The sequence below is a fragment of the Typopeltis vanoorti genome, chromosome 17 (assembly GCF_054136105.1).
Source record: "Typopeltis vanoorti isolate ZY-2024b chromosome 17, IOZ_Tvanoo_1.0, whole genome shotgun sequence".
NCBI lineage: Eukaryota > Metazoa > Arthropoda > Arachnida > Uropygi > Thelyphonidae > Typopeltis > Typopeltis vanoorti.
This window is the reverse complement of record NC_143565.1, coordinates 27,803,103-27,829,460: the sequence shown is the minus strand read 5'-3', so window position 1 is coordinate 27,829,460 and position 26,358 is coordinate 27,803,103. Positions and strand designations below refer to the sequence as shown.

The window sequence follows — 26,358 nt, the reverse complement described above, 5'->3', positions numbered from 1 at the left end:
CAAATCACTAATTAAAATATCACAAACATTTTAGTTTCTCTGATAAGTACAATCATTCAAACTCAGACAATGTTAAGTCTGTTATCTCTGATACAGTCTTCTTACATTTCCTTAAGTTCCAAATACAATAAAAATTACAGTAACACACCTCTTCACAAACAAACACTTTTAAGTTTACTTTAGCTAACTTAGTTACTGTTAGTATAAGGAAATTCTAGGATGAAACTCGCACACTTCTCTGTATGGAAATATTAACGGTTGGAATAATCTTACCGATAATCTTCTATCTTCATCTACTTATACAAACATATACACTTTTTATAACTGTAAACACTTTAAACAGTAAACGGCACTCATTAAAATAATTCTTCTAAGCAATAACTGAATTAATCATTGATCGCAATACACATAAACAAACGTTGCATAAAGTGCTACTGATCACTCATGAAATAGGGCAACACAATAATTCCTTAACTTTAGGTTTTATATGCACAGTTGTTCACTCTTCCAGCATTCAATTAATTCTTAGACACTACGATTCTAAACACAGCTATTGGTAAACTTCAACTTTACAACTCTACTATTCTTTAGTAACGTCATGCTTTGCTTCAAGGTTCTGTGTGTCCTTGAAAGGTCGGCCCTGAAATTAAATCTCAATTCAAGTATTGCTAGTCTATTTAGTAGTCACTCAGCTGTCTTCCGTAGCTATAATTGTTATTCTACAACTTATTAGCTAACTGCTTCTCGACTAGTAGACTTTATTAGCTGCTTGAGTGACTTGCCGACTCGCTATTATCGCACTATGATTCCTGATGCCGAATGCTCCGATTCCAACCTAATGCCAATCCTCTCCCTTCTCTCTCTCTTAATAATCTAATCTCCCAATTCCTTAATAATTTCAGTGTTCATCGCTTATATATCTGTTCTTCCCGCCTAAATTATTCTCGTGATTTCTTTCTAAAACTCTTTTCAATAAACCTTCTCCTCACGTGGTTTTCCAAAAATGTGCAAGCTATCTAACATACGTTTCCATGACAACAAAACAAAACATAATAAAATTGAGGTATTGCATAATGCTAAACTTCTACAAATAGGAATAAATAAAGAATATTTACATTTCAATTAATGCACAGTTAAATTATCAAATACAAACTCTCATAATATTAGCATAGTAATAATTAAAATAGCTTAATAATATTTAATACAGTCTTATCACTATTAATACATATATCTTTGATTAAATAATTAGATATTAGACAAAATTAAAGTAGTTATATGAATATTAAATTGTAAAATAAGTTGCTTACATTAAATAATATTTACAAGTCTAACCTTTGTGATGGAAGATCAAGTTGGATTCTGAAGCGAATAATAATTACTCTAATCTCTACATAATCAGAATTCAACAAGAACCCCAAAATAGGGCTGTAAAATGCATTTTTGTAGTTCCACTGTAATGTTTTTTTTTAATCATCAGTATGTTATTACACTTATGTATAAAAAAAAGTATTTATTATTTTTTTTTATTTTTAAATTTTACTTAATTTTTAATTTATTTTAACACACACACACACACACACACACACACACACACACACACACACACACACAAAAATTACCCCATTGCTATGATACATCAGAAAGAAACATATGGGAATCTCGGGAAATAGCATTAGATTCTATGCATTTAAATATTATCCAAAGTATTAACTTGTCTGAATACATTAATCAAGAATGTTCTTGTGAATGCATACATACAGAACATTCAGAACAATTAAAAATAATTTAAAAAAAAAAAGAACAGGTCTCTTTTGTATAACTGCATAACAATTGTTACTTTTGTTAGTCCTTGCTGTTTTGTCTACTAGTTTGTTTATTTACACCTGAAGAAATCTGTGCAATTGGGATGAAACATCATATTACTAAGTAAATAAATATTATCAACATATTCCGGTGTTCTGCCTTATAAACTTTAATCAAATATTCATTAACCAGCAAAGTTTACATACTTCTATAGTGTGCCTACATGACGAGGCTATTTACAGTTATGTTAGAACACTGGACAGACTGTTACAGAAGCTTGCCAAAGGTGTCAACGGGTTAGTATTTCTACACAGGTATAAAATATCTGGAATTATTCCCATATTTATTGATACATTAGCTGTATACAAGACAATGTTCAAACCAGTTTTAACTTATGGATCTGAGAGCTGGGTCAGAAGTAAAACACTTGACCAAAGACTAGAGACTGTAATTATGAGAGTCCTGAGAAAGATTAGAGGTGTGAACAGATGGCATCAATGGCAATATCATATTAAAAACAAGGATATTAGGAAAGAACTTGACATTATCAGCATCCAGGAATGCGTTAGCAGAGCTAATATCAGGTGGTATGGTCACTTGAACAGAATGGGCGAGGAAAGATTAGCAAAACAAGTGTTCTCTGCCAGGTTGGCAGGAAAACAACCCAGAGGAAGACCAAGATATAGGTGGATTGATATGGTACAAAGTGCCTTAGATGATAGAAATATAAGATCTAATAATGATGTTGGAGTCTTGACAAGTAACAGACTGATTTGGAGGAAAATCGTAGATAGGAAGTTAGTAATGAGGTAAATTTTTCATGAAGTAATATCATATCCTGTACACTCCTTGAGGGTACATGTTAGGAATTTGATGATGATGATGAAGAAAAGTTTCACACCTAGAGCATCTAGAATCTATAATAAAACAAAAATAGTGCTATTTAATGAATACCAAGCATCTTCTTGGCATTCTTGAGAACATACTTTAATATACTTCAAGATAAATTTGACATTAATCTCTGGAAAAATGTAACTTCCATTCACTACAGACAAGCAGATAGAATTTATGAATATAATAAAACTCATTAAAACAATTTGATATCTTAATGTCAGATAAAATATGGAATATAAAATCTCATAATCTATGTTTAATTGAAAAAACAGTTAAATTCAAGCATGTCTTGTCTGCAGTGGAACAAATCATTCTCAACAAGAGCCTTAACTTTGCAGTCTACCCCTGGAAAGTATCTAAAGAAATTTTATTAGCAAAAGTTGAACTACATCTATCTTATCTTCACAAGAGGCATCACTGGTTCTATTCATATCAGCACTTGCCAAAAATGCAGCCAAAACTCTTATTGATAATCCTTCACCTTTAGAACGAGCTGCTCTCAATAAGCTTAGAAACAATTCTGGCATAGTGATCGTACCTGCAGACAAAGAAAACACTTTGGTTATCTTGACTCAGATGATTATGACTACAAAGTTAGACAGCTTCTTAACATTGACACTTACTCCATTATGGATCATGATCCTACTAGAGAGCTTCAAAATCACACCAATAACGTTTTAAAAACAACCTATGAATTTAACAAGAAACCAGACTAGCTCCCCATTCTATTCATCCTCTTCTTCCACATCTATATGGGACACCCTAAATAAAGTAGACACATCTGTATGTCCAGTAGTAGAAGGGATAGCGCCTACGACATTCTTCTTGCCAAACATCTCTGTGTATGTGTGTGAACTTTGCTGGATCATGAGTGTGGGGAAATATATATATCGCTCACCCACCCACCAGAGTCAGGCTAACATCAAGGATTAACAAAGCAGTTAGATTAAGCTTAGCTTACTTTTGTGTAGTGTCATGTAGTTTGTGTTTTGTTCATATGTATGTTTTCGTAACGATGACCTCGCTATAGGGGCCAAAATGTCAAATGTTATTTCTTAATTATAAGTACAGTAATTGCTGTAACACCTGTGTTTTTGTCTCCATAAATTGTGCACTATGAATCCTGACCACCATGTTATCACCTTGAAAGAAGGAATTCAATTTGTGTTTTTGGTTTTCCTTCTTCAGAACTATAGGCAATGATTATATTTAGAGTTTTATTTTATAATTTTATATTTTTATTCTCATTATTCTTTAAATACATAGTCCCATTATATTTTCTTCATTTTGAAAATTCTCGCATATATTATTCTTATACCTGCTTTTGTTCTGTTTCTCTACTCCACTGAAAAATGTGATATTTGTTTAATTTATACATTCCTTTACCTTTCTTTTTTTTTCTTTCTGATATGCATACTAATTTTATAATGTGCATATCTTATTCTTCTTTTAGTTCTTTATTTTATTTTTTTAAGGAACGAATGTTCCAGCTTACAATCCTTAATATGTTTAATTTCAAATGCTTTTTTCATTCAGCATCTTAATTTTCTTATTTCTCACCAGAAACTTCAGATTATTTTCATTCTTTATTTTCCCATGACTCCCTATATATAGCTGTCAGTTGTTCACATTACTTAATTGCTGTAGTAATCTAATCATTCATAACTCTCACATTATTATTTATATGTATGGGTTTTATTTGATCAATTTTTTCAAGTCATATAAAGATTTATGTATGCATGAGATTTAAAGTTCATTTTTACATTACAGTTTAACATATTTTTATTGAGTGCATACATTGTTAATTGTTTACATTTGGAGTAAGTATCATAAAAAGAAAATTTTCCTTTTTTTCTTTTATGCCCTTAAGATTTGTAAATACATACATATCATTATTATTATTTTTTTAAAAGTTGTGATTCTTTAAAATAAAGAATTTTAAATAATATTTTTATCTTTCATGTTATATGCAACAGGAAAGGAAAAAATCTCGTTTTGGAAATGCCTTCCACTTGTGTAGAGAAATTTTACGCCTGGCAAAGTTAGTAGTGGACAGCCATGTGCAGTATCGTTTAAATAATGTGGACGCTTTCCAGTTATCTGACGGACTTCAGTATATCTTTGCCCATGTTGGACAGCTTACTGGCATGTATCGTTATAAATACAAGCTGATGAGACAGATTCGTATGTGCAAAGATCTGAAGCATCTCATCTATTATAGATTCAATACTGTAAGCATAATTCTTTTTTAGTAGAAATGATTTGCATTTTTTCATCTTGATATCTAACTATAAGTTGTCTTTAGTTTTAGAAGTTTTATAAGTGTTTCTTACATTTATTCTCACATAATGCTAAATAAGAACATCGCTGTTCATTTATCAATAATACTATTATTGAGATTTTAAAAATTATACAGAAAAAGTATAATTTTTTAATTATACTCTTTAATTGTTTTTGAAATTTTTACTACTTCATTAAAGCAGTGATTTTAAGCTTAAAATTGAAAATTCATAGTTTTATATGTCTGAATGTAATCCTTATTTTCGACATGAATGTTTCATATTCATATTTAAAATAGGGTTATATTCAGAAGACATATCAATTTTATTCAAAATAAGATTTTATATATATAAATATGAATTCCTACCTAAAAAGAAGTATTTAAAGAAATTCACCTGCTTCATAAAAGAATGGATGCTAAACAATTTATTAAACATCCTTGCTTCTCGTACTGTGTGTGTGCGCACATGTGCGTGCATGCACACGCTCAGTACAAGAAGCATGGATGTTTAATAACCTTGCATTAAACATTAAATTTGTAAGTATAGAATACTTGCAAATTCAATGAAAGGAAACGCTTCTCATACTGAGCATATATAGCTATATATATATATGTGTGAGAGAGAGAAGCTCAATACAGTAGTCAAATTTGAAATTGGTTCTTGATGGCCCAACTCTTAATTTCATTGAAATTTTAAGTATTCCATACTTAAAATGCACTGCTTCAGCGCATGAGAAATTTTTCAATAATTTCCTATGAGTTCATCATTTCATTATAATGAATTTATAGTGATCAAAGAAATTGTTATATTGGAAGGGTGTACCACAATCAGTTTCCTTAAAGTGTTGTCTGTGACTTTTGCATTCGATTAGTCAGTTTGCTATGATATTGTGTGCTGTGATGATTATAGAATAAGAGTTGACAGTTTTAGCCAAATGACCTGTTTCTGCTAAGCAATTTGGGTTTCCCAAACTTAAATTTTGCTCGAGTATGGTTAGAAAATATATAGAAGGTTAATCTGAGGTCACTACACCCATTGATGCCATGATTGTATGGAGCCCTGAAAGTCTACAAAAGTGGAGTTCTGCTATGCCAGATCATTGATGGAAGAAATGCTCCCACATATTTATTGTCCAAACACCTCTCCAGCCTCCTAAAAGGACATATCAGAAAATCTGACACATTAAGAATTCAAAGCACTTTATTGAAAAATTGAAAAACATCTCGATCTTAAAGACAGACATTCTCACTAGCTTGGACGTGGTATCTTTATTTACCAACATCCCAGTAGAAGTTATCAGTATCCTATACAATCTCTTCCCTGAAGATATGGCTCACGTTTTTCGTCATTGCCTTAAATCTAATTACAGGTAACCCTCCTATAACGCGGATGTTAGGTTCCATAGAAATGGCACGTTATATAAATCGCGTTATGCGAGACTTAGATCACATAGAAAAGGTAGGGTTATGTTCCAAAAGCGTTTTTTTATTTAAAAATTATATAAACAGTAATGACATACTCAACAAAATATATTTTTATTTACTTCAGGTAATTCATGTAAGTTAAGAAAACATATAAACTATGAAATAAATACATAATGTAAACTTATAAAATTATAAATTTTACGTAAACTTCACATAAGGCAAAATAAAATAAATTGCATATTTTAATCATCATCACTGTCTTCAAAATGAACATTTTGTGCATGTTCTTTATTTACAAGTAGCCGGACGTCGTCATCACTTGAAATCTCTTTCACATCATTTGTATAATTCTCATTGCATACTTTGGCTGGTTTAGTTATCAAGAAGTCAGTAATAAGACCTTGCTTACAACTATGCTGCAATTTTTTTATTAAGTTCATAATATGGAGCTAAACAAATATCCAATTGTCTCGTGAATTTTCCGGAGCACTCCATTAAGGGTGTAAAACTCAATGTAGCTTGGAAGTACCAAAGCGCTTTACATCGATTTTTACAGAGGTCAAGTCTCATGAGATTGTTACAAAAATAACCTTGTATGTCTCTATATATGTTATGCTAAATATTAATGTAAATAACCCTATGGGAATTGACTGTATTTACTGCTTTAACAAAAATTTCTAGAATGTCAAAAACAAAGGCAATCCTTTGCCACCGGAACTTTGTATAATAGCTATAAATAAGGGCACAAGAAAGTTGTTTACGATTTAAGTGTATGAGAAAGTTGTTTGCGAGCTCTGCTTATAAACACCTTCAAAGTCAGTGTCAAAAAGATTGGCAACGTTCAGACAAGTTTCTGCTGCCCAACAAGATAGGATCAAAGGAGTGCACAGAGGAGAAGAAAGAACGGGTCGGTCTTAACAGAAGATAAAGGAGTTGTGCCAAATTCTTCGGGGGGGGGGGGGGGTTACAACCTTTGGTGCAAGGTCCTGGAGAACACAAAATAAAAAGGAACTGAGCCGAACATCGGGGTCGGCAGTTAGAGGCAGAAGTTCCAGAAGTAGGATCGAGAGGACAGGACCTTACAGTGAGCCATGCCAGAGGAGAAGCCGATCGGAATGACAAGAGAACAGCCAATGTAAATACCCGAAGCAGTGTCAGTCGGATGTCTTTTTGCTACGGGACGTCAACCAAAACCAAAAGCCTCAGAGCGATCTTCAAGCCTGTATGCTGAAACCTCTTGCTGAGCTTTTTGAGTACTGGAAAATTGCAGTCCAAAGCCAGCCAATATCCCGACGAAACACCCCCTGAAGCAAGACTCTCCAGACGGAAGCCTAAGGCCTGAGATGAAAGGAAAAGCATAAGGACTTTAGTGCAGGACCTTTGGATGAGTGTGTGACATAGAGCCTCTGTAAGTTTGTTCCATCTTTTGTTGTACATTCCTTTTGTAATCTAGGAGATACATTATAGATGGACTGATAAGAAATAGTAATAAGAGGTGTCTATAAGAGAGTCCTCTGATTTGTTATTAATTGGAATGTAATTTATGAGATAACTTGGTATAGCTAGCTAACCTCTTTGAGAGTAAATTAGTTTCAATAATTTGATTTAGTAAGCAGAGAAGTAATTGAGTAATTTATTTGTAGTTATTTAGTGTTGAAAAGGGAAAGTTTGTTTCTTTATGCTAAAAGTCTAACAGATAGGTAAAGAGAGTAACCTCCCTGTCATTAATTAATGTACTTTGTTATTAATGTAAATAAATGTGTTTTAGTTATATGTCAATAGAGTGCCACCTGATCTTTTATTTTACAATGCACTGTTCCTAAATAGGCTCAGATCTGTGAGCAGGAAACAACTAAGGCATTAAAAGTGTAGTTTAAGTACTTCAGAACCACGATTGTTTATGTATACTTTATTAAAGGAATTTATGCTAGTAAGAGAGAGGGAGAGATCTACCGGATGTATTACTGAGTCTTATGCCAATATAGAAATACTGGTGGCGCAGTCATAACAAATTTTCCAGTGTTCATAGGCATATGACTAGTAAATATGAAAGGTGGATAAACATAGTACGCAACAGAATAAGTAAGAAAGGTTACGAAAGCAAAAGCACACTTTTGCTTTCGTAACCTTTATCCAATAATAATATTTATTGTTATCATTAGGAAGGTGCTGCCATTACCAGTAGTATAATCAACTAAAACTTTTTTTTTTCATTGTTTGTTCTGTCATAGCACTTGACACACATCTTTGTGCTGCAACATATTAGTAACAATTAATCTGTACAGAGCAGAGATCCAATAGATTTTAATAAATTTAGTTTAACCCTTTATCCAAGTGTGAGCAAACAAAGTTTGCGCCTAAAAATATCTTCAGGACTGGGGTAAGGTAGTACAGCACCGGGCAACTTGTAGCAAAGGTGGACCAAGCTAACATCACTCCTATCTCAGTATCTCCCATAATGCAAAACACATCTCCTTGCGGAGATAGGAGTGATGTTAGCTTGGTCCACCTTTGCTACGAGTTGCCTAGTGTTGTACTACCTTATTCCAGTCCTGAAGATATTTGCAGGCGCAAACTTTGTTTGCTTGCACTTGGATAAAGGATTAAACTAAATTTATTATAGTCTAACCAAGTGTAAAATAAACTTTCAACATCTTTCTCTAAATCCGGAGTAATTTAATAAAAAGGTGGCACACCTTTTGGCAACTCCTGTAGGTAAAGATGACCTCACCATTGCTTCTGCCTGGTATCTCCACTTCTGGGTCTGGTTCCCACTGAAGAGACCTCAATAAAGGTCGAAACTAGTCTGGGTAGTGGCCCTTCCCTTAATGCATAACATTAGACATATCCGCAAGGAGATGTGTTTTGCATTATGGGAGATGCTGAGATAGGAGGGATGTTAGCTTGGTCCACCTTTGCTACGAGTTGCCCGGTGTTGTACTACCTTACCCCAGTCCTGAAAATATTGGATAAAGGATTAAACTAAATTTATTATAGTCTAACCAAGTATAAAATAAACTTTCAACATCCAGTAGATTTGTTTGTTTTGCACTTTTCTCAAAATTTCCCAGGTCATTTCTATATGTCTGATTATTTTTTACTCCACCATCACTTTGTGTTCAACTTTCACAAGGTTTTGGAAATGGATTTGATGGTGTTGTTCACATGACATTTAATTAGCACAATTATATATACACATGGCAAATTTCATAATGTATTTTATTGTATATGCATATATGACTTTATATCTTTTTATACCTAGGGTCCAGTAGGCAAAGGGCCAGGATGTGGTTTCTGGGCCCCAAGTTGGAGAGTATGGCTATTCTTTATGCGAGGTGTGACTCCACTTCTAGAAAGATGGTTAGGAAACTTGCTGTCTCGTCAGTTTGAAGGAAGACATTCTAAAGGAGTTGCTAAAACAGTTACCAAACAGAGAGTTGAAAGCCATTTTGATCTTGAATTAAGAGCTTCAGTAAGTAATAATAATAAGACATGTTTCATATATGTATGTAGGTGTACATGTGTGAATGTTACATATTAATATTTTGACTGTGAAATCATCTTACTGTGTAAAGATGGTGTAAAGCAGTTGCTAAAACAGTTACCAGACAGAATTTGTAATTCTGTTTGGTAACAAATTCTGTAATTTTCATTACAGAATTTGATACTGTTCAAATTCTGTAACGAACACAGAATTTGAACAGTATTTTTGGTTCTTCTTTTATAAATTTAGTTATGTTATTCTGATGTTTTTTTTTAAGTCACTACCATTTTTGAAGTGTGTGTGTGTGTGTGTGTGTGTGTGTGTGTGTGTGTGTGTGTGTGTGTGTGTGTGTGTGTGTGTTGGACCATAGTTCCAATTATTACACAAAAGTGTATATTGTACATTTTATTTCTGTATTTTTTATTTATTTTTTCTTATGAAATTGTTGTCCTATGTTTGATTGTGTAATTTTACTCTAAAATTATGTAATTCAAAATCATATATAACTAACCTTTGTTTTGAAAAAGAAGTGTAAATGAAGAGCATCAATTGTGCAAAAAATCATTGCAAAAGGTACATTATTTTTAAAAGAATTGTGTGAATTTTTTAGGGTTTCAAATGCTCCTATGGAATGTTATATCATTGTAAGTTGAGAATCATGTTAGTTCAATGCCTGTTTGATCTTCCACAGGTGACAAAAAAAAAAAAGAATATTCTCTTAAGACTTGTGTTGAATACATTGGTTCATCTTTTTTTTTTTTTTTTTTTTTTTTTTTTTTTATGGGGCTCGCTCCCACCCAGAAAATGCCTTGTATAGACCTATAGTACATTCATCCTGAGGGTAGACCAAGGATTTTTTCATTTTTAATATTTTTTGTGTATTTTTTCATTTATTTTTTAAATAATCCAGAAACTCTGTTCTAGAGACCAAACATTGAACTCTAAGCTGCTTCAGGCCTTCAGTAAGCAGGGTGGCACTAATGAAATTAATCTCCCACCTAAAGACAATCACAAACATCCATGCTCACAGCAGAATTTGAACCCACAGCCTGTTCTTTGGACAGCAGATATGCCAGCCAGGCTGACATGGTCATCTGCTTGGGCTAAGCACCTTTCCACTATTCTTGCAAATTTTCTTAATTGCTGTAAATCACGTATGAAGAATACATTTGTCTTAAAATACAATTGAACATCTCCACCTGCTTATCTGAAACTGTGATTTATCTGGGACGTGAATTAGCTTGAAATGGTAAATGGTTGGTCTATAGAGCAGCAAATTAATTAATCCTTAGCTCCCATCCTCCTCATGGGGTGAGAATTACTTAAGCAATACATTTATTGTCATTACCCTAATTTCACACCAGTATTCATATAGAAAATTGAGAATGTTAAGAGTTTTTCTCAGTATTATAACTTCTTGAGTATTTTCTTGATTTCAAGGCATTTAATAGTAGAATGAAAAAAAAAAAAAAAATATATATATATATATATATATTATATATATGTTTTAAAAAAGAAACGTGTATTAATATTTAAGCTACCTTACTTTAAATATTAATACATGAAGTTATTTAATAAATTTGAAAGCATTAACCATATCTATTTTGCATCTAACCTATTTATAAATAAATGTATAAATATTTACATTTGTGTACACATGCACACATTATTTAAGTAATGCAGTTGCGGTTTGCTATATAATGTTTGATGCATCAGAATGGGCAAAATGCATCACTTTGATTGTGGTATAATTGTTGGTGCCAGTATCTAATATCTACTGTTCTGGGCTTTTCACCCACAACAGTAGTCGAAGTGTACATTAGGAGTGGTGTGATAACCACACGTCTTCAAGTCAGTGGCAGACCCGTGGACAGAAATGGCTCATAGATGCATGAGATTGGGGTAGAATCGCGAAGATTGTGAAACATGATAGATGGACTACAACAAGTCAAATTGCAGCTCAGTACAGCAGTGGTGGTAAGAACATTCCTCGTGCACAGTTCGCTGCAGCTGTCACGAATAGGGTTACAGTATCAGATGACCATCTTATGTCCTGATACTGTTAGCTAAGGAACAGACAAATGTAGCTTCAGTAGGCACTGGACTGTCGATGACTAAAAATGTCACTTGGTTTAATGAGTCCCAGTTTATACTGTATCATATTGATGCCAGAAACAGAATATGGTGGCATGAGGCTGCAGACTCTTCCTGTCAGGTAACAACAGCTCGTGGTGGTGGTTGGGGGTTCAGTGGTGTGGGAAATGTAATGCCACACATTAGTTCCTCGAATACAAGTTCAACAATACCTGAATGCTACAGCCTGTCCAGTGTATTTAGGTCAGAATTCTAAGGCATTTCTAAATCCACCTAAATCTTGACCATTCTATGGGTCTTTTCCTGTCTTCCTAACATTAAATTTGTTCTGTTTTAAATGACAACTGGCATGACATTTAATCTTGATATTCCACCATTGTCTTTTCTTTTAGCCAATAATGTCTCCAGGCTTTTGATCTCATATCAAATGCAGGCCATCCCTCATATACAGATATCTTCTACCAAATTTACTCCGCACATACCAAAACTTACACCCATTTTTTTCTATGCTACCTGTGCATTGAATAATTTTCCGTAATCTTTTGGTAGTAAACTGATAGTTCTTTCCAAAAAAAAGAGGAGAAAGTTGATGGGAAGGAGGGTCCCCCCAGCATTCTCTTCTCCCCTTTTTCCTCACTTCTTTCAGTCCTTTCATATTCTCTCTCATATTCATTTGTTTCTTCAAGCAGTACCATCTCTTCTATTTTCTTGATTGTATTTGTCACATCCTTAATTGTTCTTCCCAGAAATTTTGAAATATGACTCTGCCATCAGGTTCAAATTTAATTAGTATATCATAATATTTCCTTTTATAATAATAATAATGACTAAATAAACACAGTAATAGGTTTTTTAATATGTAAATATCTCAACCTAAGTGTACATCGTCAGTACAGTTGGTCACAATACTAGGAATAACATACAGATAGGGTGCATGAATACAATGGAATCCAAATGCATGCAGCAGCACTTTCTAGCGTTAAAAAAAAAAAAGATTACATTAAAATTGAATTATTTTACACAATTTTGTATGACAATTTCCCACACTTTAGGAATAGCAAGAACATCAATGCAGTTTAGATTGGGTCTGTGAAGTATGGATTAAGCACTTTCTTTATATAAACGTTCATGTTTGTATGAAGATCTGTGTAGAAGTTTGGTCTTTTCCCAGTGAATCCTATGGTTTGGGTTTTCAACTTCGTGTTGGGAGAGGCCGGATTTCTGCAGCTTGATGAGACGGATGTGGTCTTGATGTTCAGAGATGCACTTAAGAACAGATCTGCCTGTCTGCCCATAGTACAACCATTTACAGGAGCATGGTACCATGTACACACCAGGTAGTAACAGAGGTGGGAGTTTGTCAGTTTGTCTTTAGGCGAAGGTAACAAGTTGTAGATCTGGTTGATGGATTTGTAGGTCGCAGCAAGATAGTATTTTTTCATAATTTTTGAAAGTCGCTCTGAGATGCCTTTGATATAGGGTATGGGAATCCTGTGGGCTTGTTCTTGTCTAGGTTGATGTGTGGAGAATTGGATCATGATTTTTTGAGTAGTGTTAGGATTATATCCATTTAGAATGAATGTGTTTTTGATTATTTCCAATTCTTGTTTTAGAGATTCCTCAGAGGAGCAAAATTTGTGTGCTCTGGTTACCATTGATTTGATGATGCCAAATTTTTGAGAAGGATGATGAGCAGAAGAGTTGTGGATGTAGCGACCTGAAAAGGTCGGCTTTCGATAGACAGAAGTGGAGATGGAACAAGAGATACCCTGTGGAGATTCTTTTTCTAACGTAAATTTGATGTGGGGGTGAAGAAGGTTTATTTATCTAGAAACAGATATAGCTCTTGTTCGGAATGATCCCACACTCCAAAGAATTCATCAACATAACGTAGCCAGGTTTTTGGTTTTGGCTGAAACACGAAAATTTTTTCTTCAAGATCTTCTATAAACAGGTCTGCCAAGTTAGGTGATAAGGGACACCCTATAGCTGTTCCCTCCTCTTGCTTGTAGATTTTTTCTCATCATCATCATCAAATTCCTGACATGTACCCTCAAGAGGTGTACAGGATATGATAGTACTACATGAAAAATTTACATCATTACTAACTTCCTACCTACAATTTTCCTCCAAATATGTCTGTTACTTGTCAGGACTCCAACATTATCAGATCTTATATTTCTATCATCTAAGGCACTTTGTACTGTATCAATCCATCTATATCTTGGTCTTCTGGGTCATTTTCCTGCCAACCTGGCAGAGAACACTTGTTTTGCTAATCTTTCCTCGCCCATTCTGTTTAAGTGACCATATCACCTGAGATTAGATCTGCTAACGCATTCCTGGATTCTGACAATGTCAAGTTCTTTCCTAATTTTCTCGTTTTTAATATGATATTTCCATTGATGCCATCTGTTTACACCTCTAATCTTTCTCAGGACTCTCATATCTGCGGTCTCTAGTCTTTGGTCAAGTGTCTTACTTCTGATGCAACTCTCAGATCCATACGTTAAAACTGGTTTGAACACTGTCTTGTATACAGCTAATTTAGTGTTCTGACTAATTTCTCTCTTATTCCATATGAATTTATTCAATTTATTCTTCCTACCATACCAGCTTTGTTGATTCTGTTGTCTATTTCCATATTTAATTTACCATCTTCAGTAAAAATCGTGCCTAAGTAGCTGAAAAGTTTTACTTGTTCCATAGGTTTCCTGTTCACAACACAGTTGACATTTTCAACAATTCTACCCATTTTCATTGTCTTCGTGTTTTTAATGCTGACCTTCATAAGATATCTATTACAACAGTTAGTCAATTTAGTCAGAGAATCTTACAGAATTGTAGCGGATTTATTTAGAAGTATAACATCTTCCGTATAGAGCAAAGAGCTGACATTAACATCTCCAATTCTGATATCATGTTTAATACCACTTTCCTTCATAATGTGATCCATATAGATAATGAATAACAGAGAGGATAATGTACATCTTTGTCTCACACCAGATTTAACATTAAACCATCTTCCTGTACTTCCTTCAATTCTAACTGCTGACTTACAACTCAAATAAAGACTATGTATTGTTTAATATAATGCCCCATTGACACCATATATAACTGTAGCATATTGAATAGCTTCTCTCTTGGCACCTTGTCATATGCTTTTTCCAGATCGACAAAACTTAAATACAGATCTTTGTTATATTCCCATGCTTTCTCAACTATTTGTCGTAAAGTGAAGATCTGATCCTGACAGCCTGTATTTGGCCTGAATCCAGCTTGTTCTTCACCAGCTTTTCTTCCACTATTTTTCTGAACCGTTTTGAAAGTTTATTTTTCACTTGGTTAGAGTATAATAAATTTAGTTTAATCCTTTATCCAAGTGTGAGCAAACAAAGTTTGCACCTGAAAGTATCTTCAGGAGTGGGGTAAGGTGGTACAACACCACCTTACCCTGATGTTGTACCACCTTATCCCAGTCCTGAAGATACTTTCAGGCGCAAACTTTGTTTGCTCACACTTGGATAAAGGATTAAACTAAATTTATTATATTCTGAACCGTTTCTCAAGTATACTTGCATAGATCTTGCCAGGCACACTTAATAGGGAAATACCCCTGTAATTCTCACATTCAGTTTTATTTCCCTTTTTATATATGGGTACTATGAGAGCTCTACTCCAATCATCAGGAATTCATCTCTCTGTCCAGGCATACTGAACTATCCAGTGCAGCCACTGTAAGACTTTTATACCACCATACTTTAGCATTTCTAGTCGAATATCATCTATTCCTGCTGCCTTTCCACATTTCAAGCCTTTGATGGCTTTTTCTACTTCAAGTATGGATATGTATTCCTGACTGCATGCCTGGTCAGTGTTTTTTACCATTGTGCTATCACTGCTTGTTTCATTTAAAAACTTTTGCAAGTAATTACTCCATGCTTCAAGGATATCTTTTTGTCCTGTTTTCATATCACCTTTGTCATCTCTACCTCCTTTTACAGCACTCTATCCTCCATTTCTAAGCTGCTTCAACAACCTCCAGAATATCTTACCACCTTCTTGATATTTATTTTCTATGTACTTGCCAAAGTCCTCCCATGACTTTTGCTTAGCTAGTTTTATACAGTATTTCGCTTTCTTACGTTTGTCTCTGTATTTTCTAAGAGTAAAAGCTGACTTATTTGCCAAAAAAATACTTTTGATATGCTTTCTTCTTTTGTTTCACTGCCTCTTTAACTTCCTGTGTCCACCATGGAGTTCTGATTTTTCTATCCTTGCAGACAACCTCACCACATGCCTCTCTGGCTGAATCAATCAGGGTTTCTTTAAAGCTTGCCACTGAATCTCCAAGGTTTGGTTCCTGTTCTCAAACTCTTTCATTTTTTCTTCAATAATCTTTGTGTATTTTAGTCTACAGTTCACATCTGAGAGATGCTCAACTTTTATTCGCTTTAAAACTTTCTTACATGTCATTCTTTCTTTTCAATGTGAAATTCAGTTTTATCCTGCTCAAGAATAAATAGTGATCACTTCCAATTTCAAATCCTCTGTACACACTGTTGTCCTGCACCAAGGAGAAAACATCACTATCAACAATAACATAGTCAATGAGACTTCTTATTCCTTGCCTCTTCTCTCCATGTGAATTTGTGCACATTTTTATGTTGGAACATGGTGTAAGTAATAACCAGTCCATGTCCGGAGCATAAAAGGGGTTCCAACCCTTTTATACCTGTTCTCCTAACGGCACTTTTTCTAACTTCTTTTCTCCGCCCCTACTTGTTTTTACTTCACCGACCAATTAGGGTGCGTTTTTCTGCCAAACGTCCTTTGATCGGCGAGCCCGTGACGATGTCTCAATCCGGGAATCGGCCCTGAGCGATAGTCTGTTGTTTTTCTGTGCTAGCCTCTAATTTAATCCCCTTACCAAATCTTTTTTTATGAACTTACTTAATAACTTAATCTCTAGCCTCTCACATACCATTTCTTATGACTAATCCTTTTCTGTCTTATTTATTTAACTTTTCTCATTTAAATCATATCACAATATTAATATATTCTTTCTTTTGTTAGTTAGTTTTACAAACACCAATATTTTTTATATATTTTATTGGATGCAAGAATCTTTCTTTTTCTTTTAATTAATTCAACTATTATATTTTATGCAGGGTTTTTAATTTATTTTATTTATTCTTCATGTTACACCATGATAGCTGAGAATTCTATATTCTTAAGATATCAGGGTGTAACAATAGCGCATACAAAACATACATTGAGTGTGCATGATCTCACTTGTTTTTAGAAACGTTCTATGGTTGGCACTGTAATTCAGTTCTGGTGAGTTAAGAGATCTAATAAGGGTCTTCCATATCACGGGCAAGATTAGTCCTTGGTTCCTGTTAAGGTTTTGTGTACAGTGAGTAACTGCTGTGGCTTCTTTAATAAATTGGAAGTGGAAGTCCTCCTCTATATAAGGAATTTAGCTTCTATCCCACTCTATGACATGGTTCGTACTTGAGAAGTGAAAAGCTAACCCCGATTTTTCTTCTCTGTTGTTATTGACGTCACCAATGTGTTCTTTTTGCCTAATTTCAAGGCTCCTTGAAGTCTGGCCGATATAATTCAAAGCCTTGAAATTAGGCAAAAGAACACATTGGTGACGTCAATAATAACAGAGAAGAAAAATCGGGGTTAGCGTTTCACTTCTCAAGAACGAAACATGTCATAGAGTTGGATAGAAGCACAATTCCCTATATAGAGGAGGACTTCCGCTCTCGATTTATTAAAGAAGCCACAGCAGTTGCCCGCTGTACACAAAACCTTAACAAGGATCAACAGGAACCAAGGACTAATCTTGCCTGTGATATGGAAGAACCTTATCGGATCTCTTAACTCACCAGAACTGAATTACAGTGCCAACCATAAAGCGTTCCTAAATAACAAGTGAGATCATGCACGCTCAATGCATGTTTTGTTACGCGCTATGTTATTTTACTTGATCAATATAGTCCCATTAGAAGTCTTTTTATAACTGTTATGGTCAAGAAAATTAACATTTTTTAACATCTGTATTTACTTTTGCTTTTAATACCACATTGTTCTAACAGGTGTTTGGTGCTATTTTTAATGACTGTCTTAAAGAAAAGCTCAAAATAATCCATCTCACTCAAAATAACCTGGAACCAAACCCCAATTTAATTTAAAAGTTTATTTTTTAAATTGTTTATTTTTATTTTATGAAAATCCAGTCTCATTCACAAAACACCATTGAAAATATTTGAAGATAAATATAGCAAATTATAAGCCAATCAGTATCTCAGGTGTAGTGGTAAAAATACTAGAAAAATTGGTAAAAAGAGAGAATTAAAGAATGGGCAGATAAAAATAAGATGCTGTACAAGTATCAACATGGCTTTGTGAAGGGTCAGTGTTAGTAATTTACTAACATACTTAACATAATTTACTAATATAACATTTACTTTTTGTAATAGAGTAACAGCCGAGTTGGATAAAAGAAATTGCTACACAATGATTTTGCTGGATTTTGCAAAGGGATTTGACAGAATATCACATGGAACACTGTTACACAAATTAGAACAAATGGGAATGGATATGACTCCGGTTAAGTGAATAAGAGGGTGGCTGCTGGACAGATATCAAAACGTGGTATATGGAGGGGCAGAATCGAGGCGAAAACAGGTGACTAGTGGTGTGCCACAAGGATCAGTGCTGGGAGACCATTGCTGTTTAATTTGTACATAAGCGATAGAGGAAATAACCTGAAGGGGAAATATTCAGTTGTTTGTTGATGATGCAAAATTAGGTAGAGTAATAGTTAATCAAGGCGATGGAGAGTTTGCAGGATGATTTAAATAGGCTGTCAGTGTTGGCAAAACATAATGGGTGTAAGTTTAATGTGGAGAAATGTAAAGTTATGTATTTTGGGATAAATAGATTAGAAACCATGTATCACATTGATGGCACTGTACTCCAGGAAATAAATTAAGCTAGAGATTTAAGTTTGGTGGCAGACAGAGTTAAAGTTTAGAGGACATATTGCTAAGGTAGCCCATAAGATTACTTGGCTATTGAAAAACATATTAACAAGTAGAGATAAGGAAGTTGAAATTCTTTATAAGGCCTTGATATGCCCACATCTGGAATACTGTGCTCAAGTCTGGTCCCCAGGGTTTCTTGTGGATGAGGAAGTGGGAGAGGATTCAGAGGCAAGTGACAAAATGGTGAGTGTTCTGTGGAATGTTCCCTATGAAGATAGATTGAAAGCATGTGGATTGCAGAAGTTCGTTGATAAGAGAAAAAGAGGGGATATGATAGAAACATTTAAGTTGCTTAAAGGATTTCATAGGATAGATGCAGGGAAATGTTTCAGCACTTGGCTAGAGGGGCCAGAACAAGGGGTCATCCCTGGAAGTTGAATAAAGGTGTGGTTAGTAGGAGTGTAATGACTAGATTTTTTTGCTTGGAGAGTGGTGAATGAGTGGAATGGGTTGGCAGAGTCACTTGTGAGTGCTTTTTCTGTTAATGGGTTCAAGGAGAGGTATGATAAATTGTGTGTGGATAGATTGGGTCTCCCATGATGAGTCTTCAGACTCCATGGAGGTGCCCGTATAATAATAATATATTACAGTATATCATATAAATGGCATAATAACCTAGGAAACATAATACAACTGAACTCCTAGCAAAACTGCTTGGAAGAATTACCAATCTTTTAGTGATTGATTTGTCATGTTATTTTAATTAGAAATGCATATTGATAATGATGCAGTTTTTGTATAGTGATCTGCTAAATGTTAACTAGATATCAGACTTATTAAACATCTGTTTTGGAATTGCTAATGCACTAATGCATTGATATCAACTGGAAACTTGCTGTTAAGTTGGTATATCAAGTAATTATTTTAAGAAATGAATTTTAGCAAAGTTATTTTAATAGTTCAAAAGATCTGCTTGGGTTTTGCAGAACAAAGCAGAGAAGAAATTCTGTATTAATACTTGTGTTATTTTTTCTGCTGTAAATCATTTCAGAAATAGTTTGTAGTATCCAAAATTTCCAGGTGCAATGCATTATCATTAACTTTTGTACTTACACCTAGTACCTCAAGCACAACTTCAAATTTTGAGGTTGAGAAACCTGTTAGAAAAAATGCAGTGGAGCTACATGATGATAAAATACATACTCCATTGTAGCAAAAGAAACATTCTCCAGGTTTCAGTTTATTTTTCATAAAATTGCATAAATTGTTTCCCCACTGAGTAAGACTATTATTGAACATGCATGGACTAGTAGGTTTCCAGTAAATTTATACCATACATTGATGGAAACCTGCATTTAAAATTTTGCTTCAACTATTACAGTGAGGATTTTCACTATTGCATAAATGTTTATTATGAGTAACATTATTTATTACATCTCAAGTAAATATTGCTTCATTAAGGAACTGGAATGTTTTCCAGACATTTGAAGACATCTAGTGGAATCACTACTATCACAGATATTGACCATCATTTGTGTAAAGGTGACAGTTTTTTGCCTATGTGTCATAGGCATCCTCAGCACGATAATAATGGACCACAATATAAAATTACAATGAAAGAATCATTATTTCAGTGCACAGAATATGGTAGGTAAGACATGGATTTTGAATAAAATTTAAAAAGTTAGAATCTGATCAAATAAATAGGTATTACTATACAAGATTTGGTTATCAAGGAATGCAGACATCAGAAAAACAGAAGATTCAGAATGCATTGATGAAATATAGATATATTAGCAAAACTGAAGAAACATATGGAGAGAATGTTTGACACAAGATTTTCCAGAACTAGTAGTTAATTAATGACAGCAGAACAGAAGGAATTTTGCATTAATATAGGTATGTAAGTTGACATACTTAGAAAAATTAAAGATGGAAACTTACGTCCGTGCAGTTAGCTTAGTGGCTGTGTGCTTCTCAACCATTGCATGGGAAGGAGTGTCCTAGGTTCGATTCCCGTTGGTGACATGAAGAGCTGAAAGATCTTCCTCAGCCATAGCCAAGTTGCTGGTCTTGGGCATGGACAGTAGGTTTTTCATCCCGCAAAGCAGGCAAACCGGCCTTGAGAACTCAACACTGCGGACATAGGATACACCATAGGGCTGACCACCTTATCCTGTGAATGGTTTGGGGTCCGATGATTAATAAATCCTCGACACCTCAAGGTAAAAGAGGAAAAGGGAAGATGAGACAACAGGAGGAATAGAGCCAATGATTGTTTCAGAAAGAGATGGAAAAACTAATTCAACCAAAGACAAGAGAGTGGGGCTTTTCCCTGTGTTATTTTTGCTTCAATGAAATGTTTCTTTTTTTAATGTTTTATCTCCATTTCAGTTAATCTTCCTGTTTCAGTGACTCAGCCAACTTGGTTATCTAGGTTTTTTTTTTTTTTTTTTTTTTTTTTTTTTTTTTTTTTTTCAGCCAGTTCTCAAGTTAGCTGATCTTTGAATGAGACCAGTATGGTTTTTTGCCTCCCAGAAACTCAAACTCTAAACCCCAACAACACAGAAAAAATCACCTGAGCTCACACTATTTAAGACAATAGACTTGTTGCAGTAAGCTCTAGAGAATAGAAAAATATTTTGTTATAGCATAAGATTTGCCATAAGAAATGGATGGAACACGTTCAAAGAATGAAAACAGAAAGATTACCAAAATAAGCCTTAAAGTACAAGCCATTAAGAAAAAGAAAACCTGGACGCCCTCTTAAACCATTCAGTGATGACTTCTAAGGCCGGAACAGGCCATGCTAGGCCTAAATCCTTGATACGCATGATGATGATGATAAGATTTGCCATAGTGAAAATTTAGAAGCATAACCCCCCACCCCCACACACACACTCCAACACTCCATTCTTAGACAACCAAGGAAATTGCATTTTGATAACTGAGCACAAATGATTAGCAAGAATCATGCATAAAGCACAAAAAATGATAACATAGAAAAATGCAAATGCAGTATACACATTTAATTCACTATTAAAATTAAACATAACTCAAATTTCAGCAGCAGTCAACCATATTATTGGTCACCTCCAATTAGAAAGAGGGAAGGGGCACAAGTGATTAACAGCTAGCCAGCTTTAGTAAGCCTAATGACAGATATTGAAAACTTGTATGAAGAAATCAGTTTATTATGTAAACAGAGACCTAATGATTTACATCAAGTCTGTCCAGTTAGGAAGTTCACTTGTTTACACTAACTGTGTCACTCAATTCCCCTCCTCCTCCTGCCTTAGACTGACAATGCAGGCTAGTTGTTCACCAGGAAATGAATTAAATTTCCTGCAGCGTTTCCTACCAAATTGCTCTCTCAATAGCTATATTTTTTTATGTCATTTGTGAGGAAATTCAAGTTGCTATCATGAAAGCTATTACATTTTTACTGTTTGCAATAGTGAACTTAAAATAGCGCAGACTTAGGCCAGATCTTTTCCTTAGTTTGTGATAGTGGTAATCGGTAATGCATGTCTGCTCTACCTACTTGTAAAGCTTAGGAACCTGCGATAACAGTTGTCCATCATACTCTTGTCATCTAGGCATCTAAAATCATTGGTAGAGATGAACTCAAACCTGATGATGACTAAGTTCATCAAGACTATAAACCATCTGCATACTGAGTTCCAAAAGTTTAGGCTAAAAGATTCCCCTCCCCCCTTTGGTGAATGAAAAAGTGTTTAGAGATATATTCATTCATTCATTCATTCATTCATAATCTTTTTTTTTTTAATAGAAATGTTTACTTGTCTCATCAGTAGTAACTGATGGAACATGTAAACTTTCCTTATTGTCTTAGAATAACAGCTGAAATGTGTTCTCTTATTTTTCATTGTGAAATGCACGATATTATTTTTTTTTATTGCATCTTTTCATCTGAGATATTTTGCAAGAGGAGTTACTCAGTATAGATTAGGAAAGTGATGAGATTCACTAGTCCAAATTATATATTTTTATTGCTATCAGATTAGTAGATCTGCCTACAGTATAGAACCAAGTTTAATTTCATAACATTATTCATACATATTTTTGTATTTTGTAATTTATCTAATTGACATGAAATTTTTAATAATACTGAACTATTGTAGGTAATGCATGATATCTTGGACATGATGCCAGAAGGAATTAAACAGAATAAAGCCCGGACAATTTTGCAACATCTCAGTGAAGCTTGGCGATGTTGGAAGGCCAACATTCCTTGGAAGGCAAGTTTCAGATATTTCTTACAGTTATAATACATTACACAGTCTACTGTGACATTTGGTATGTACAGAGCAGACTAATTTTTAAAAAAAATGTCAAAGTGCAGAAACTAAATGTCTATTTGTATTTTATTTACCTGAGATAATATTGCATTGTAAAATTTTGATGCATTCAGTCAATCACTGTGCAAGTTTAAATTGGCAGTCCTATTTGTGATTGCACCTATAATATGCTCTTTCTTTCAATTATTTCTTTATAACCTTCATTATTAATAAACCATGAAGAGGACATATTTCCAGTAAATCATAATGGTTCGCATCTGGTTTATAAATTGCATAAAAATTCACCTAGTATAGTCAGGAACTCATCGAGGGAGGCCATACTATTTGCACCAGTTGTTACATCTGTTCTTTCATTCATGACATTCATCTATTAACATAAAACAAATATTTGCAGTTAATAAAATTTCTGTATGAACTTTAGTCCTTCATTCTCACTTTAAACATATAATTGAAATTGATTTAGAATCTTAGTTGGTAAATTAGCAACTCAGTTACACATCTTCTCATATGACCATCACATTACAATTCTTTACAGTTTCTCTAGGCAATAATAAATTGTTTTCATAACTGACTGTTTCAAAATAATCAAAAGAATAAACTAAGTACACCACTTCTAGACAGTTTAATAAATAACTAGAGAAAATATTTCCTACCTGCAAATGACAAATAATTACAAATAAAATACCTATCTTGTATAAGTGAAATGTCCTTTCATATACAAAATATTTTTGCAGTGAAATTGACAGTACACATCGGGATGATTTTGAGTAATGTTCCGAAACTTCCTCAGCTTTCATTATACTATCATGCATTACGTATTGAATAAATAACATGGAATGGCCATTTTTTCATAAATAACTTTGTTTTACTGAATTTGATAGAAGAAAGCACTAGTTACTAGAGAATGACATCTTTTTGAAACAACTTTGAGTTCTATTTTGCTAATGCTCCCCTTACTTACTGTCTAAGCTGGCTCAACATGGAAATTAAAAATAATCATAATTTACAATTATGAACCTTTTACAATTATTTCTATATGCTAATATATCATTAGTTTTGGTTTCATATCACATATATTGTCACTTGCGATTTGCCCATTATTGATATTATTGTTGTCAAACTGATATGTAAACCATTTGAAATTGATGTACTTACCAGATTCTAATAGTTTGTAATAATTTTTAATCTTCTTTGTTGTGATATAAAATTGGTGTTGATATTTATTGTGGTTTCTGGAGACATTCTATTTATGCTATGATAGCCATTATACATAACTTCTCGCTTGCCATTTACATGGAGTGCGGCTGTTCGTCAAGGAGTTTGATGGGTGATTCCTCATTACTCTGACAGCTTCGGTGTCAGAGTAATGAGGAAAACAAGTAGAGAGCTAATGGAAATTTGAGAATGGCAACTGGAGAATTTTCCTCTTAGAAGTTTTACGTGACAGTCGGGAGAATATTAATAGAAGATTCCAAAAAGGAATCATAGAACTGTGAGTCTTTAAACTGGAGGAGTTGAGAGTGTCAAAAGTATTTAGTAAATATAAGAAGATATAGCAATCAACGTTCTAATCGAATGTTCAAGGAAACCGAATGGAAAGATTTATCTTCCATCTTAAGGACATTGGGTTACTATGCTAAAGGCAATTGGTGAAATTTGAAACTGTAAAGTGGATTAACATAAAGATCTCAACTTAGATATGTAGTTTATGAAGTAGTAGAAGACACTTCTTTCTCTGGTACAAAAATTAGTAAATTGTGTGACAAATAGAAATAATAAGTGAGACAGGAGGAAAAATATTGTATGTTACATAAGAGAGATAAAAAAAAAGGATCCCATGGAAAAGAAGAAAATTTTATATTTTTGGAAAAGGCCCTAACAAAGAAACTGACTAACTTTTTGTTGTGAAGATGTTTGGTGTAGTTTGGTCTGGTAGACATGGTTAAGTATATGTTAAACAAACTAGTTATAGAGTGCATGATTGTACTATTTTAAGATAAGGAGATATCTAAAATGTAGATTTATTTTTTTAGACCTTGGATCCAATTAATTTTATAGTTATTTATATAATGTTATTTAAATGTATATCATGTTTTAATTTCATTAAACGTATATATTTTTTTAATCTGGTCTTGAGGCAGTGATTTTCCGGATTCTAAAAGAAATAGTTGTCATTGCAGCAATCGGAATTGAACCCTTGTGTAAATACTAAACACTCAGAATAAAAATCTCTTTACAGACATAATGATAAAAATTACAAAAGCTCTATTTTGCTAATGTTCACCTTACTCACTGTCTAAGCTCAACATGTAAATGACCTCAGTGTTATAATGGACATTATACTTAACAAGAAGTTATACTCTTGTTTTAATCTTGTATCTGAGCATGGTCAAAGCTATAATTGAGAGGAGACCTCCACATAGCCTCTAAAGGAATGTGGAGAACCGATCACTGCTTCTGACCTAATGTCCAATCCTCACCTTCTCGTGGTGCACCCTGTTAGGTATCTACCCGGATACTGAACGAACGAGGATGGGCTGACAATTTGGGATTTAGCCAACCAAATTGTATTCTTGTTGGCTTAAACCAAAACAAAAAATGATGGTACAACATGACACGATTTCATGCCTACTGGGGCTTTGCCCGGTTAAACAAGGCCTCTGTTTAAACAGGGCAAACAGTGAAAAGTCAGCTACTGGAACAAATCCTAAAACTCACCTCAACTCAACATCACCAGAGTTCAACATCAGTACTATCAACATAAGAAGCCTGAATGGCAAAGAAATTGAGCTAGCTGAGGAATGGGATAAGTATCAGATTGACATAATAGGGGTGACTGAAACAAAAAAAGGCAAACTGGTGAAATCTTTCTGAGCAATAAATACAAAATGTTATATTCATGACAATCAAGGAAAAGGAGTAGCCATAGTATTCAACACTAAATACTTGGCTAATCTTCTTGAATGGCAGGCAGTCTCAAGTGGAGTGATGTGGGCAAATATGAGAATGGGGAACTGGACAATGAGGCTTTATTGGGCCCATGGTCCCACAGAA

The 26,358-nt window shown here is 34.0% G+C and overlaps 1 protein-coding gene across 1 annotated transcript in view; it reads left to right on the top strand.

Moving 5' to 3' along the window:
• Nucleotides 1-26,358, top strand: part of Prp8 (pre-mRNA processing factor 8) — a 411,861-nt gene that overhangs the window by 143,094 nt on the left and 242,409 nt on the right. The window contains exons 12-14 of the mRNA XM_090407427.1: nucleotides 4,674-4,928; nucleotides 9,666-9,875; nucleotides 23,128-23,244. Of these exons, the coding sequence (XP_090263553.1) occupies nucleotides 4,674-4,928; nucleotides 9,666-9,875; nucleotides 23,128-23,244 (582 nt within the window). The remainder of the gene's footprint in view (nucleotides 1-4,673; nucleotides 4,929-9,665; nucleotides 9,876-23,127; nucleotides 23,245-26,358) is intronic.